The 16,003-nt window shown below is 35.3% G+C and overlaps 1 protein-coding gene across 14 annotated transcripts in view; it reads right to left on the minus strand.

The window, feature by feature from the left end:
- Positions 1-16,003, minus strand: part of LOC106876198 (nuclear receptor-binding protein) — a 127,663-nt gene that overhangs the window by 78,055 nt on the left and 33,605 nt on the right. For 12 of the 14 annotated variants that reach the window (XM_014924648.2, XM_014924645.2, XM_014924646.2 and 9 more), the window contains exon 5: positions 15,216-15,236. The exons of the other annotated variants lie outside the window; for them this stretch is intronic. In XM_014924648.2, the coding sequence (XP_014780134.1) occupies positions 15,216-15,236 (21 nt within the window). The remainder of the gene's footprint in view (positions 1-15,215; positions 15,237-16,003) is intronic. 14 annotated transcript variants of the gene reach the window in all.

Here is a 16,003-nt window from a genome sequence, read left to right on the forward strand (position 1 = left end):
ATCCTTATGTTATCATAAAGCTATGGGAGTTGGGTCAATTTCTATGGATTACTAAATATGTGCTGTTTAACCACAAACTGAAAATGATACCTAGTTTGTTGCAAAACAGATTTAGTAAACACAGTAAAGAGTCTTGCCAAAGAGCTCGACCCTATTTCAAAGGTTTCAAATAAAATCCAGGAACATTGGCCAACCAAATGAATGCTAAACATAAAAAAATATTTAAAATTCAAAATCATTTTTGTTTTCATTTGAAACTGAATTGGAATATATTGGATAACTGACTACATGGTCAAATTTTCAGAGATTGTTACACCCATTCTGTTATGGTTCTCTGCAACTGTCTTAGGGTGCCAAGTTAGAACATACTGATTTTTGTAAGATTCTACAAGTGGCACCTTCTCTATAGATGCTACAAAAATAAACTAAATAATAATAATAACAATAATAATAATGCATTGTGAAAGTATTTGTCCCAACAATTTATTTACAAATGTTCAACTCTGTAACAACAAAATTTTAGCCATGCACAAGGAAAATTAATGTGTATATCTTAAAAAAACAAAGGAGGAAAAAAAGAAAAAAAAAGAAAACCCAGCAAAATAGAAACCAAAATTTGGTGCAATAACTAAGGCAGGTGGGGTTAGGGTGTATGTGAAAGAAGGTTGAAGAACAATGAAGAAGAGATAAACAAAAGGTTTTTAGAAGAGGTTCCAAAAGTACAGGTGACGTAACAAGGGAAACAGTAGTGGCGGAGTCAAGAGGGAGAAGCAAATGTTCATAGCATTATTTCATGATTGTGAAATGAAATGAGTGAAAAACAGTTTTCCTCTCAACCATTTGGTTCTGGGTTCAGTCCCAGTATGTGGCACCATGGACAATTGTCTTCTCCTATAGCCCCAGGCTGAACTTGTGAGTAGATTTGGTAGATGGAAACTGAAAGAAGCTTGTCTATATGTGTGAGTGTGATTCCTTGCTTAGACGTTGCATCATAGTTGTAAATGAGTGTCACTGTCATACAAGCAGTATCATTCATTTCCAATATTCTGCAAAAACATGTCTGGCCATGGAGAAATAGAAAATATTGGACATATGATGATGATGATGATAATGTAATGATAAAAGTTTGTTAGATTTAAGGACTAACCAATAAGAATGCTAATGCTTTACATTGTGCAATCACCCGGCAGGTTTAAGTTAAAAGTACACAATTATTGGAGAAAGAGGTGTTATATATTGAAATATAGAGTTTGAACTTATAGGGAGTCAAACAGCATTCTAGTGTGGCCTGAGTCATTGTTTTATAAATGTGTATCATTTGTGTTGTTTACCATGGGCACAGATTTAGCTAAATGGTTAAAAAGTCTCCTTTTTTAATTATGAGTTTTAGCCCCAAGTTTGATCTCTGTGCACCTTGTGAATGTAAGTTGGACAAAATCTCTTGTGGTTATTTGTCCTGGTTCTTTACATTTTGCATTCAAATCCTTCAAGATAACTTTGTCTTTTATCCATCTGATATCACTAGAATAAAGTACCAGTTATGTACAGGGGCAGGGAAGAAATTTAATTGACTGCTGAGTTGTGCCAACATGCAATAGGCTAGAACGGTACAGCAGAACCCCAAACTCCTCCAAATGACTACTAAAATCCCAACAACTTTAAAATCTGTTCTTATTGGATCATTAGTATTAAACCAAAGTCCAACTGTGGCTCCTAGGATTACAGATGGTATGTTACAGGTTACTAACCAATTACATTCACCAACATCTACAACAAGTACTTATGAATTAGGACCACTACCATTACTACTACTATAACAACTACAAAAATTGAAGATCAGGTACCTAAAGCTAAAAGTTATAGAGAGATAAGAGGAAGATCTTTATCCAACTGTGGAATAGAGAGGGCTGAATTGATTGATTGATGTGTGATAATATAAAACCTGGTGTATTTCTAATGTTTGTAAATATTAGGTTGTTGTTATGCGTACATTGTGTGTATGTGTAACTGTTGTTGATGGTTTTGATCTCAAAATGTCATTGCCTTCTCAAAGTCAGATTGACCCAATGACAAATTGTGACACTTCTACTCACCCCCCACCCAAAAGCTAGTAGTTAATCAGTGTTGCTATCATTATCATTTAAACTTTAGAGCAAGGAGGAAGAGGAAGAATACAAACACTCACATATTTAGCAATATTTTATATTTCAGACTTAATATGTATTTTAATCTGATAACTGAATATTGTGTCAGTTAATGGAACAGTAAAAATGCTGCCTTTACACAAGGACCTTCTGTCCATCTTCATCCACAAACACACACACACTTGCTAAAATTGACAGCTAATTTATCATTTTGGCCTATTTTTTCTTCTTCTTTTTTTTTTTTTGGTTTTTGTTTTTCTGAGTTAGTCTGACTTACACATGCAGTCACCACTGCAGTTGGTATAACTTAATTGCTGACACTGAGAAGAAGTAAACAGAAATACTTGTGCGTATTTGACAATATTTCTTCACAGCCTATGTGCATGCCTATACATATACAATGACAATAAATACTCTACAAAAAGCAGATATATCCACTGAAAATTTCATTACTCCTAACTGTGGAAGGTAGTTTTATACACCAATCTGTCTTTTGTCGAGGAATGTCATATTTGAAACTATTTTCTTTTGAGATACGTCAAGTTTATCGAGGCAAGGTGACTTGCAGAAAATACCATTTCTACTTTTTGGTAGATATTTACAGCATTACTGGAATAACCATGAAATCAAATCTCACAGTGTAAGGGTTAAAATGTTCAATAAACCAACATTACAATCAAGTTTCAGTTCTTACTTGAAGCCCTTATACACCTGCTGATAATGATCTTTAGAAATGACCAAATTAACACCCTATTTCCTGTTACTTCTCTTATAAATCCAACATGTATGAAGTCATAAATGCAAAGAAATACTATAAAGGTTTTATAATAACAGCGAATGAGTATGGCCATAGCTATAAGTCTAAAACAGTAAGAGAATTAATAACTATCCATAGCTTCACCAGCTATTAGTGTTCAAGACTCCCACCTTCATTTCCCATAGTAATGCCTCTTTTATTGATGTCAAGAAATTATTTCTTGGCCTGAGTGGTTTTGCAAAGAAGTACCCTACAATACTGCACAACCTGTGCCATCTTGTCCCATAGTCTTTTCCTCTTATTTACCTATCTATACTGTGATCAGTAACTGGAGTGGAAGAGGAGAGAAGGGTGGCTATTTTATATTTAAGTTCCATACTAGAAAGGAGGAGAGGGGGTCATTATCAAAATAAACTAGGTTGCCCAGTAACAATGAAAGAGGATGGCAGTGTTTAGAGGACACAAAGTAGGTCACAGGAAACGATCCATTTAATCCATAGGAAAATATGAAAAAGCAACAAGAGACTAAAGGCAGAAAATAAGCTAAGAATTAGTAGCTAACACAAAAGCTAAGTATTGGTAGCTGGGATTCTGATGTCTCTTGCCTAGTTTATAAACATCAAACACATTTTGATAGGATAGCCTACCAGTGAAGTATCTGGGATTCAAGGTATATAGCTGTTTAGCTATTGAACAGATTGAAGCTGTACAATACTTAATGCATAATCAGCCATGGCTGAATTAGCTTCACAGTCACCCAAGGAGTGAGTGGTGAATACAATTAATAGGAAAAGTGGTGTTCTATTTCCATAGATGTTGTAACAGAGTATTTAGTCTACTCAATTGGAGCAGAAGGAGCCAGAGAATCAAAAACAAAACCTGACTTATATAAACTGATGTAAGATCCAGCTGTGCTTAATTGACCTGAAATATTAGTTACATAAAAGATTTGGTGAGGTAAACAACATCTACCATATTCTGATGTAACAAACATAAGAATTTTTTATAAAAAGAGAGATGAACTCCCTCCACACACAACTTACCAATTACAAATGTTTAACTCTTTATCTAAATTATTCATATACAGAAACAAAGTTAATTTTTTTTTTTAGCTTCAGGGGAAGAATTTGGTTTAAAAACAAATAGTTTTCTTACATACATGTCAACATTCGTAAGTAGAAAAGACAGGACTCGTGCATAAAAAGTGTAGTGAGATCAAAGGCAGCTTTCACATGTGGCAGATGCACAGGAGCATCCAGGAAATAGATTTTATCAACTGCTCTCATGATGCTCTACAAGTAGTCACAAGTTTCTGTTATGTATGTGACCTAATTCGCAGTGGCAGAGGATTCCAAAAGCATAGTAACCAGAGTAAGAACACATTTGAAAAAAGTTCATACAGCTATTGTTGTTGTTGTTGGCACTCTGTCGCTTACAACGTCGAGGGTTCCAGTTGATCTGATGAACAGAACAGCCCGCTCGTGAAACTAACGTGAAAGTGGCTGAGCACTCCACAGACATGTGCACCCATAACGTAGTTCTCGGGGATATTCAGCGTGACACAGTGTGACAAGGCTGACACTTTGAATTGCAGGCACAACAGAAACAGGAAGTAAGAGTGAGAGAAAGTTGTGGTGGAAGAGTACAGCAGGGTTCGCCACCATCCCCTGCCAGAGCATCGTGGAGCTTTAGGTGTTTTCGCTCAATAAACACTCACAACGCCCGGTCTGGGAATCGAAACCGCGATCCTATGACCGCGAGTCTGCTGCCCTAACCACTGGGCCATTGCGCCTCCACTATACAGCTATTACACCTACTGGAAACCAAAGGACTTCTTAGTGTGGACGACAGATTGTATGATGCTTGAGTGTAAAGTATGATGTTTTATGGTAGTGAGACATGGGCCCCTGAATGCAGAGGATTTGAGGAGAACAAATAAATGAAGCGAGCATGTTTTGCTGGATGTATAATATTGGTGTACATGAATGAATGATGGAATACAAATGATATGAGAAAAGTTGTGTATAAGAATTAGATGCAGTATGCAAGAGATAAGACTGTACTAATACAGACATTTGATTATTATATATATGAATGACAACAGCTACTTAATGTGTCAAGCACTCAAAGCAGATGAAGACCTAAAAAGGCAGAGGATAAAGTGATGAAAACCCAATATCAGGATGTAGAACTTCACAAAAGAGATGGATCTACACTTGTATTGAGTTCTTTACTGGGGTTAATGTAGACTGCATTTAAGCATACAAAAACACTCACTTTTGAGAGAGAGAGAGAGAGAGCGAGAGAGAGAGAGAGAGAGAGAGAGAGAGAGAGAGAGAGAAAGAAAGAGAGAGAGAGAAAGAGAGAGATAGAGAGAGAGAGAAAGAGAGAGAGAGAGAGAGAGAGAGAGAGAAAGAGAGAGAGAGAGAGAGAGTGTACACACACACACACACACACACATACATATATATATATTCATGTTCAAATGTCAAATAATTCTGTAAGAATCAACTATTATTAATTGGTTGCATGTGGTATTGTTTCTCAAATGCTAAGAATCCTAAGAGCTTGCACAAGCTGTCAATTTCTTTTGTTTTCTTCTCATCAGAGCATAATATTTCAAGCGTCAAGAATGTGTAGGATTAATTCATGTGGTTGTTGTTGTTTCTCTTTAACTTTTAGATACACTAATGTAGACTTTATATTGTTGGTTGGCCAATAACTTTGGTTGACAATAGATTTCAGAGGGTTGCAACCACTTAAGGTCAATGAAACTCCTATGAGTGGATTATCAAAGGAAATATTGTTATTTCCTTTGTCATCTGTTCAACATAATCGTTCTCTATATTTTCACACAACACACATAATGAAACTTGGATATTCTGCGAACTGTATATAGCAGACAATTGAAATGATTTCTCTTCATATATATATATATATATATATATATATATATATATAAAAAGATCTTTTGTAGCTCATTTGCAGTAGTTTAGTGACACATTTAATCAAATATTTGTTTCTAAAAATAATATTAAGTAAAAGATTAAGAATTAACCGAATGTGAAGACTTAGCACCTTGAGATATAACTCAATTCCTGGTCAGCTATGACAACACATTCAATAACTGGTACTCACATAAATCATGAGTGTATGGAACACTATTTTAAAAATTGATTTATCATACAATATAAATCAGTTTGTAAACTAACATGTAATTCGATAATTATTATGATATAATGTAAGCCCAAATGTCAAACTGACTGACAACCAGTGTTAAATGATGACAACTTTTCGTGACTTTAATGTAACTCCCATTCTGATGACTGAAGAGGATAGTAACATAATCATAGCATACTATCAAAGCAAGCATGCATATGCACACACACACACATCATAACTTCCCAGAGAGATGACTGTGTGTGTACACACAGGGTGTCCCCACAAAATATATGCACACTTTAACAGCTGATAACTCAATTTCCATTTTTCTTTTTAGATTTAGCCCATTGGAAATGATGAAGGGAACCAGACTATGCTTTGAACATAGGAAATTTATCCTAAAGTGCTATTGGAAGTTGAAAAATGTAGTTGAAGTATAAAGATAATTTAGGGTGAAGTTTCAAACAGATCCACCTATGCTACTTCCCATCACTCAAATTAGAGATAAGTTTGAAGCAAATGGAACTGTTCAGAATGTCCACATGAAATGTTCCGGAAAACCATAGACATCAATGAGCCCCACAAAACAAGAAAGGATACTTGAAACATATTGCTAGAGTTCAAGAAAATCTGTGCCACAATTGCTCCTACTGGGGACCTGAAAAGTCATATATTACAGAGGAACATCATCTTAATTTACCTGTAGCTATAGTATGGTGTGGTTTATCATCAAAAGGATTAATTGGGTCATTCTTTTTTGATTGTACTGTTACTGATCCCATTAATTAGACTTGCCGTGACAATCGGTCAAGTCGAGCATTCAAGAGAACATTGAAGATGTGGAATTTCATTTCCAGCAAGAGCCCTTGGTCTATTGATTAACATACAAAAGACCAAAGTCATTTATCGTCTTAAACCTAGAGTAATGAAACATGAATGTAAAATCGTCCTGATCAGGAATTAACCTTTAAGTGCAGTAAAACAGTTCACACATTTGGGTAGTATGATTTCTGATGACAAAAGTCTGGATGTGGAATCAGCTCACCACATTCGGCCAGCTGTGATCACATCTAAGAAGCTTAGTGTTTGACTACAGAAATAACATGGCATAAAACTATCAACAAAATGCTAAGTATAACAAGCAGTACTATTATCCTGTCTGCTGTACTCTGCCCAGACCTATACACTATTTTGTTGGTTATATCAAAAGCTGATGAACTGCTAATTATTTATGAAATACAATGAACAAGTCTTGGCAAGACTACAATCCCAACTATGTGGTCCTGCAATGTGCTAATATGCCTAATGTTGAGCCTACTTTACAGGAAATGTATTAGTCTTAAGTGAGATGTAATTCATATAGGAAATGCTAGGATCCCTAAATCTGTGCATTACAACAAAGAGTGAAAGCAAATGTACCCAAAACTCCCATTATAATGGTGCCATTATGTGACATTGCTACTGGATGGGAAAAGACAGTGACTAACAGTGAAAGATTGTGGAAAACTACAACAGAAAAGAAAGAGAGAAAAGGCTAGAACAAGGTCCATTTCATGGGCTCTGCCAACAGTATTCTGCAGCATCTGTGAGTATGGATACACCAGTGCTTTTTGCCTTCAGTCCTTTGAAAGAATTAAGCATCACTTATGGAGTTTCTTTAAGGTTTTTCATCAGACATGTTTTCACATAATATTGGAAATGAACGACACTGTTTGTACATGTAACGTAAAAATCTTATATCCTTGGAGTTTGGATATAGACTACACTGTAACAGTGTTATAAAACTACACGACTGCCTTCACAAATGCGACTGCACACACCACACTGTCAGTACGCATGCGCCTTTATAAGGTTTAGGACAGTTCACTTGTTATCCTACAGAGGCGTCAGGATTTCACCACCACATCTCCCCTTTTTGAACTTGATTTTCCTTGGAAATCAGTATTTTTCTTATATTTATTATATACTTATTACCACCTCTCTGCCCACCCCATCTTTTTTTCTTAATTCCCCGGGAAGAAATTGGAATATTTTTTTTGTTTTGGCTCTATTTGCAAAAGTTCTGTTTGTTTTCTTTTCCTAGTCGATGTACTCATTGGCTCAACTATTCCTTGAGGTACTGGGACATCAAAAATGTCACAGAAATTCCACTGGTTCTTCATGTCTATTCTTTCTTCCATAAACCTTTCTTTCAGTTGGTTTAAATGTCTTTCGTGTTCCCATGTATGCCCTTTTACCATGTATGATATTTTTTCTAAACATTTACTTATTATCCTTTTTTACCAACTTTCCTTAACATTTTTGTGTATTTTAAAAAAAACACCTTGTCACTGATTTTGAAGTATTTCATATTATTTTTGGTGTTTCTCTCCCCGGTAGTAATTTGTCAAACACTGACCTGACTTTCCTGGTGAACATTAGTTCAGCTGGCAACGTACCTGAAGTGGTGTTGGGGTTAGGAGCTATTTGATAGACATTTAGGCATTGTGTCAATGCAGTATCAGCTTGTAGCTCTTTCCTAGATTTTGCAGTGCACTCTAAAACATGTCTACAAAACGTTTCGCTAGTCCATTCAACCTCGGATGGTATGGTGGAGTAGTAATATGCTCCATTGCATGCATTTTACAAAAGGTTTTAAATTCCTTTGACGTGAACTGTGTTCCGTTATCAGACACTATAGCGCCATATCGCGCAAAAAGTTAATCCAGAAATTCCGTTGTTATTTTGGAGGTTGGCTTCCTATATTTATATATTTCCGGCCATTTCTTGTAACTATCCAAAACTATTAGATAATGCCCCCCATTTGATGGTCCTGCAAAGTCTATGTATAATCTGGACCAAAGTATGTCAGTCTTGGGCCAATGCTGAATTTTTATAGGTGATGCCTTTGCTGCGAGGGCATAACCCCTGCAGGCTTTCACCAATTTTTCAATATCCTGATCCATATTCGGCCAGTAGATGTAGTTCATCAGTGCTTTCATTCTCACAATTCCTGGATGTCCTATGTGGAATTCTTTTAGCATACAATTTTAAAAAGAAACAGGAATTACAACCCTCTGAGTGTACATAAGTACGTCATCACATATCAAATACCATTTCAAAACTGTGTTATGCTTGGCCACATGAGCTTTTGTATTTGTTTCTGATCTCTGTATTTTTCATTATTATTATGAACACATCCTTCTCTGCTTTAAAATTTTATTTCCTCTCAAGTGACAGATAGTTCGCATACTATGATGCAGAGTATATTTTTTATTCCGATTTCAGCTTCTAATGTCGCTATTACTGTGTCCTCTAATGGTTCATTGTATTTAGGTATCAATCTTGACATCCCATCCACATGTCCCAATTTTTCCGATGGTAGAAATTCCATCTTAAAGTCATAATTTAGCAGGATTGTCCCCCAGCGCTGCAATCGGTTGGCTGTATGTATGGGGATATCCTTTTTCGATCCATAAGTTGACAACAATGGGTGGTGATCTGTCTGCAGACTGAATTTCCTTCTATGTATGAATTTGTGAAACCTTTTTATCGCAAAAATAATGGCTAACACCTCCTTCTCAATTTGGCTGTAGTTTTTTACAGCCACCAACAATGAACATGAAACATGAGTGATGGGTTTTAGACTACCATTTTCATACTTGTGTAAAATTACCACTCCTATACCACTTTCGCTAGCATCTGATGCTACTACTATTTTAAAATTTGGATCAAAGTGCGATAATGACAGTTCTGATGTTAAAACTTCTTTAATTTTTTCTAACACTTTTTGGCACCTGTCCGACCAATACCATTTAATGTCTTTTCCAATAGGTTGCTTAGGGGTGCTCTTAGCTCATGCATATTTGGTACATATGTTTGGTAATAGTTTGCAAATCCCAAGAATGCTTGTAATGTTGTAATATCTTTTGTGGGAGGCATATTTTTTATTGCACTTGACCTTGAAGGATCTGGACTGCGACCATTTTTATAGATAACTTGCCCTAGATAGCTTATTTCTGGCATGAAAAATTCGCATTTTTCCTCACTAAGTTTAAATCCATACTCCTTTATTCTTTCAAAGACCTTTTTAACATGTTCCTCATGCTGGTCTCGAGATGCACTTTTTATGAGTATAACAGCCAAGTAAGCTGTAGCGAAATCCATATCCGTAAGCATAGTGTCCATTCCCTGTTGGAAAATACTAGGTGCCACCTCTATCCCAAAAAGAAGTCAATTGAATTTATATAAACCTTTATGGGTGTTTATTGTTAATAATTTCAAACATTCCTCCTCGACTTGTAAATATGCCTCTGACAAGTCCAACTTTGAAAAAAATTTTCCTCGATTGAGTTTCACAAACATTCCTCCAGACTTGGTAATAGGTAATAAATTGCATGTCATCAAACATTCGTTCAAGCCTGTTGAAAAGTCAGCGCATACTCATATTTCATTATTTTTTTCTTTACATAAACAGTTAGCAATGCCCATTCTGAAAAATCAATTTTTTCTATAAGTTTTTCAAGCCTATTCAATGAACTTGATTCAATGCTGTGAAAGGCACAGCTTGTTTTGGTTTAAATACTGGTACAGCATTTTCTTTCACTTGAAATTTTACTTTTGTTTTGGTGCTCTTGCCTAATTCTTCAGCAAAAACATCATGAAAAAAATCTTTTCTAAATCCTCCAACACCTTATTTGAACTGGCATAAGAACCGTTTACATTATTATAAAAAATATTTATGGGGAGGTTCCATAAATTAAATAGTTCCATCCAGTCTGTACCAAATAGGTTTGTCTTTTCCATGAAATGTCACCTCACTTATCATTTTGCCCAAAAATTACAATTGTTTCCCTGAAAATACCTCTAGCAATTTTCGAAGCATTTTTCAATGTAGGCTTTTCTATTTTTCTCCACATATCATCATCAATTATCGTAATATCATTACTTTTGTCCAACTGTAGTCTCATATTCACATTTTTTTTTTTTTTTGAGACAAATTTTCTTTTTGTGCTTCACTTTAAGAATACTTTCTTTCTCGAATATTTTTTCGTTTGACCTTTTTTGTTTCACCCAACAATGTGAATTCCTATGTCCAATTTTTCCACATCCAAAACATTTTAAATTTTTAAAAGAAAAGTTTCTTTTGAAATGAATTTCTCCACACTCATAGCATGGTTTGGGTCTTGATTGTTGTTTTTCTTTTTTCTTATCTGTTACAGATCGGCACATATATATATTTGAATAATCTTTTCCAATTTTTTCTGTGTCCTGTCGTAAATTTACAATCCTTTGGCATTCTTCAGCCACTGCCTGTAGAGATAGTTTTGAACATGTCTGGGGTTAATTTGTTTGATTTAAATTTTTCATATTCTCTGTTTATGATTCTGACATATGCAACAAAATCTTTGATTTCTTTTCTTTTTTTTATCAAATTCAAGCACTTTCAGTGAATATTAAATAGTGAACTTCTTTCACTGAATATTTTAGATAACAGGTTGCTTCCTCAAAAAAATTTTTGGATGGTTTTCTTGGCAGGATGTAATAACAATACTTTCATGTTCTGTGGGTGATAATTTCCTTAAAAGAAGTTGTACCTTCTTCTTGTCTGTCCAGTTTCTACATTCTTCTTTGAAGATTCCTTTATACTTTCTGAAGTATGCAGAAAATGCAATGCCTTCTTCTGGATTATAAGTAAATTCTTCAATTGAATTAGCAACTCCGTCTGCCGAAAACGAACCTGAAGTGTTTTTGGACTGTTGATTTTGTTGTAGTTGCAGCTGTTGTTGTTGTTACTACAACTGTATCACAGAAGCTAATAGGCTTTCCTTGCTAAGAATGTCCACAGTGAGCTTCAAATGTCTCGTTGCCACTCTTATATCCTTGAAGTTTGAATATAGACTACACTGTAACAGTGTTATAACACTACAAAAACTAAATCAGTAACAAACTTATATCTCTTTTCAACGACTTCTATGACTGCACACACCACACTGTACCTCACATTGTCAGTATGCATGTGCCTTTATAAGGTTTAGGACAGTTCACTTGCTATCCCATAGGGGTGTCAGGATTTCACCACAACAAAAAACAAGGATACAAACAGACAAACACACACACACATTCAGTGGGCTTCTTCCAGGCTCCAACAAGCAAATTCACTAACAAGGCTTTGGTCAGCCTAGGGCTATTGTAGAATCACTTCCCAAAGTGCCACACAGTGAAACTGGACCCAGATGAGTTTGAAAATGGAGATAGAATATTCCTGTTATTGCAGTATTGCAAACCTTAAATGTGTTGTATGTCATGTGACTCAACCCTATTGTCATATGACCAGCACTATTTTTATAGAAACTAATAGATTATTCAGTTAAATTTTGGGAAACATGGATAAACACATAGCCAAATTCACTATAATATATACACCAGTGTGTGTGTGATCATCATGTAATGTCTGTTTTCTATGCTGGCATGAGTTGGACGGTTCGACAGGGTCTGGAGAGCTGCATCGAGCTCCAATGTCAGCTTTGGCATGGTTTCTATGACTGGTTGCTCTTCCTAACAACCAACCACTTCACAGTGTGTACTGAGTGCTTTTTTCATGCTTCTGGCACTTGTAACATTGTCAAATAACTTGCAAGACAAAATGGACAAGGAAAATGGAAAAAGCACTCACTACTAAGTTGGGAGAAGTATTTGAGAGGGGGAGGTGGCTTTCTGCCAGGTGTTATAAGGCTAAATTATGATAGAGGGACAGGTATAAGTGTCTTGCTTTAAAGAAGATACACAGTTATCACACATTATATAAGAGTGTGCAGCAGTACTTTTGAAGGAGATAAAGATGGTAGTGGTGGCATATCAGGGCAAACTGTTAGGGTACAAGTAGGTGAGCATAAGAGAAGATTCGGACAGTGGGTTAGGGGAGGGGAGAAAAGAGAGGGTACTTTCATTAGTGTGTGAGGAGAGAGTAACAGATGGTTAGAGAAAGAGGTAGAGGTGAAGGAAGTGAGTGGTGAACAAGAGTTGAGGTGTAGTTGACGGGGGAAATAGCAGTATGAGGAGAGTAAGAGAGAGAGAAGTGACACAGGAAAGATAGATCAAAATGTAGAGGGATGATGTGCAAGGTGTAAGAGTGGTGAGGAGGAAGACACAGGAGTGGATAAGGGTAGCTACAGTGAGTGGGACTTGATGGCAGATATAAGAGGACATTTTAACACTTGTTGAGAAGAGATATGCGAGGTGTTAAAATGGAATATGGCAGAGGAGAGAGGTAACTGAAGGAATAGAAAAGAAGTGATTGGTGAAAATAGTGTGGGTAGAGAGGGGAGCGTAATGGGAATAAGGGATGGAAGTGGTTTGGAGTAGGAGTGGGTGGGTGGTGGGAAACTAGTAGTATAAAAGGGGGATGAGTAACATATATCAAGACTGCCCTCAAGCCATTACAGCCACCAGCATGTGTGTGTGTGTGTGTGTGTATATATATATATATATATATATATATATGAATAAAATACATATCAACAATGATATAAAAAGAGGATGTTGTGCAAAAATTGCAACATATGATAGTGACATGTGAGAGAGAAAGAGTGTGTGAATTAATAAGTGACAGCCTGTAGGTGAGTGTCTCTCTCTAATGCATACAAGAATATGCACACAAACCTCTCATTGTCAAGTTTATACTGTTCAAACAAAATGGCAATCTGCACTTTTAACATTTTTTTTTTTTTTTTTACTAAAACTTATGACTAATTCAGTCATAATACATGGTTAAAATTATTTAAAAAAAATCTTTTCATTCCTTTCCCATGATATGATTTGCTTTTGGTTTTGTATTTTTAAAACAATTTTGTCAGTGGAGGTAGAGAAGGGGATGGGTGGAATTACAAAACATTCATGTTTGTCAATAGAATTCTTACACTATGAGTCAAACAGTTGTGAACCACCAGACTGGAGGGTTAAATTTTTTGACCATATTAACTTAAGAACAGCTATTTTAATAACAATTTTATAACATTTGGGTTATCAAGTCCTTAAAGCTAAACCCTGAAGAATCATATGTACATACATACATCAAGTTATCTATATATTATATATTGTTCTTTTGCTTTTCTTTTTACTGGATTTAGCAATCTAACTATGGCCATGCTAGGATATTACTTTTTCTTCTTAAATTTGACACTTTATTCCATCTTTTGAAGATGGCAACTTTAGTAACAGTAATTTCTTATAAATGTCTGAGTGGATGGCAGAACTGGGAGGGTATCAGAAAAAATACCTTATAACATTTGGTTACAACCAGTTACATTTGAGTTCAAATCCTGCCATCGTTTACTTCATTTTTATCCTTTCGGAGTCAATGAAATAAATACAGTTGAGAAGGAGTGACAACGTATTTTTTTCAAGCTTCATGTTTTCTTTTATTCCTCTTAATATTTGTTTCTGTTCGGCATCCTTTTACAGCTCAACCTTGTACGACAGGATTGAGGTTTATCAGCATAGCCACAGCTCAATTACTGTACCATAATATAGCCTAAATCTTATGACTCAAATTAGTAAAGATGCACTTATAAAGGAAAATAGAAATGAGATTCATGCCTTCCGCTCAACTTTAACCAAAAGCACAGTGTTCACATATATAACAAATTGCAGCTTAATGCCAATATTAAGTAATGATGCCTAAATCATAGTCTCTCAGGACATTCAGTCTACCTTATTACTACAACCAAGTTGAAAGATAAGGAAGCTAATAGGTTTATGATGATGACATGGAGTTGAAATTAATTTGTAAAAAAAAAGATTATTACAGCATAGCATTCTAGTTAATTATTATTATTCAGTGTTGGTTATTTATTAGTGTAATACACATTACAAAAGATCAAGATGGTCAGAGAATGAAAATTAAAGCAAATGCTTTCCCATTTTGTTGAATTTAGCAGTAGACCATGTTTGATAGGAATCAGAAAATGACTATTATAGATGCCAGGTTGATAGAAAATGAAAACAATGCGTACAAAAAAAGTTTAGAGAAAGACAGAGAATGAAGGAGAGATAGAGAGAAATGGGGAAAGAGAATGAGCAACATAGAAAAAAATGAGAGGGAAATCGAAAGAGACATAAAATGAAAGTATGAGATAATGATTATGAAATGAAGTAATATTTAAATGAATTACCTGTTTTTTTTTACTGTGACCCTAGAAAAAAATATGGGAATGTGGAGAAATAAAAAGTGGTGAAGGTGCAAAGGCTAGAGCGAAAGCAACAAACATGGATTTAACTAAAACAAATTAAAAAAAAAAAAAATCAGTGATAAGGCGTAAATGGTATATCTAACACAACAGTTAAACATCAATGATAGCAAATAAGAAGGCTAATAAATACAGATGTTATAATTATTATAATATCATTAAAGTAGGCTTGATATCTGCATGGTAAAGTTTGGTGCACTACTGATGATGTCACATGGTGCTCACCTTTCTTACCAGCTCTGTCGCTAGGTAAGAAAGACGGATAAAATTTAGTACCTTGCTTAGAGTACCACAAAGCCCTGGTAGTGAGCTATTTATTAACTCAGGATGTAAAATGGTAATACATCATTCACTCGATGACTGTATTATCTCTCTCTCTCTCTTGATATTTATATGCATATATACATACAAAAGAGCAGAAAGAATAGGAAATTTAGTTTGTCCTTTTATTATAACCTCATAAATTACATTATACTTACATGTATTTCACTAGTGCAGTAATCGTTATGTAGATGATTGCATAACTACATTGAAATGCCAAATCTTCAGAAGAAAATAGTAATTCAATTTACTGCTATTTACCATCATGAGCTGGTCCACAGTGCTAAATAAGTACACGAGTTTGTGGATACCAACATGATGAGAAAATGCTCAATGCAATGTGCACACACACCCCAATATAATATGTGTGTGTGTGTGTGTGTGTGTGTGTG

Source organism: Octopus bimaculoides, chromosome 9 (genome assembly GCF_001194135.2).
Source record: "Octopus bimaculoides isolate UCB-OBI-ISO-001 chromosome 9, ASM119413v2, whole genome shotgun sequence".
Classification (NCBI taxonomy): Eukaryota; Metazoa; Mollusca; class Cephalopoda; order Octopoda; family Octopodidae; genus Octopus; species Octopus bimaculoides.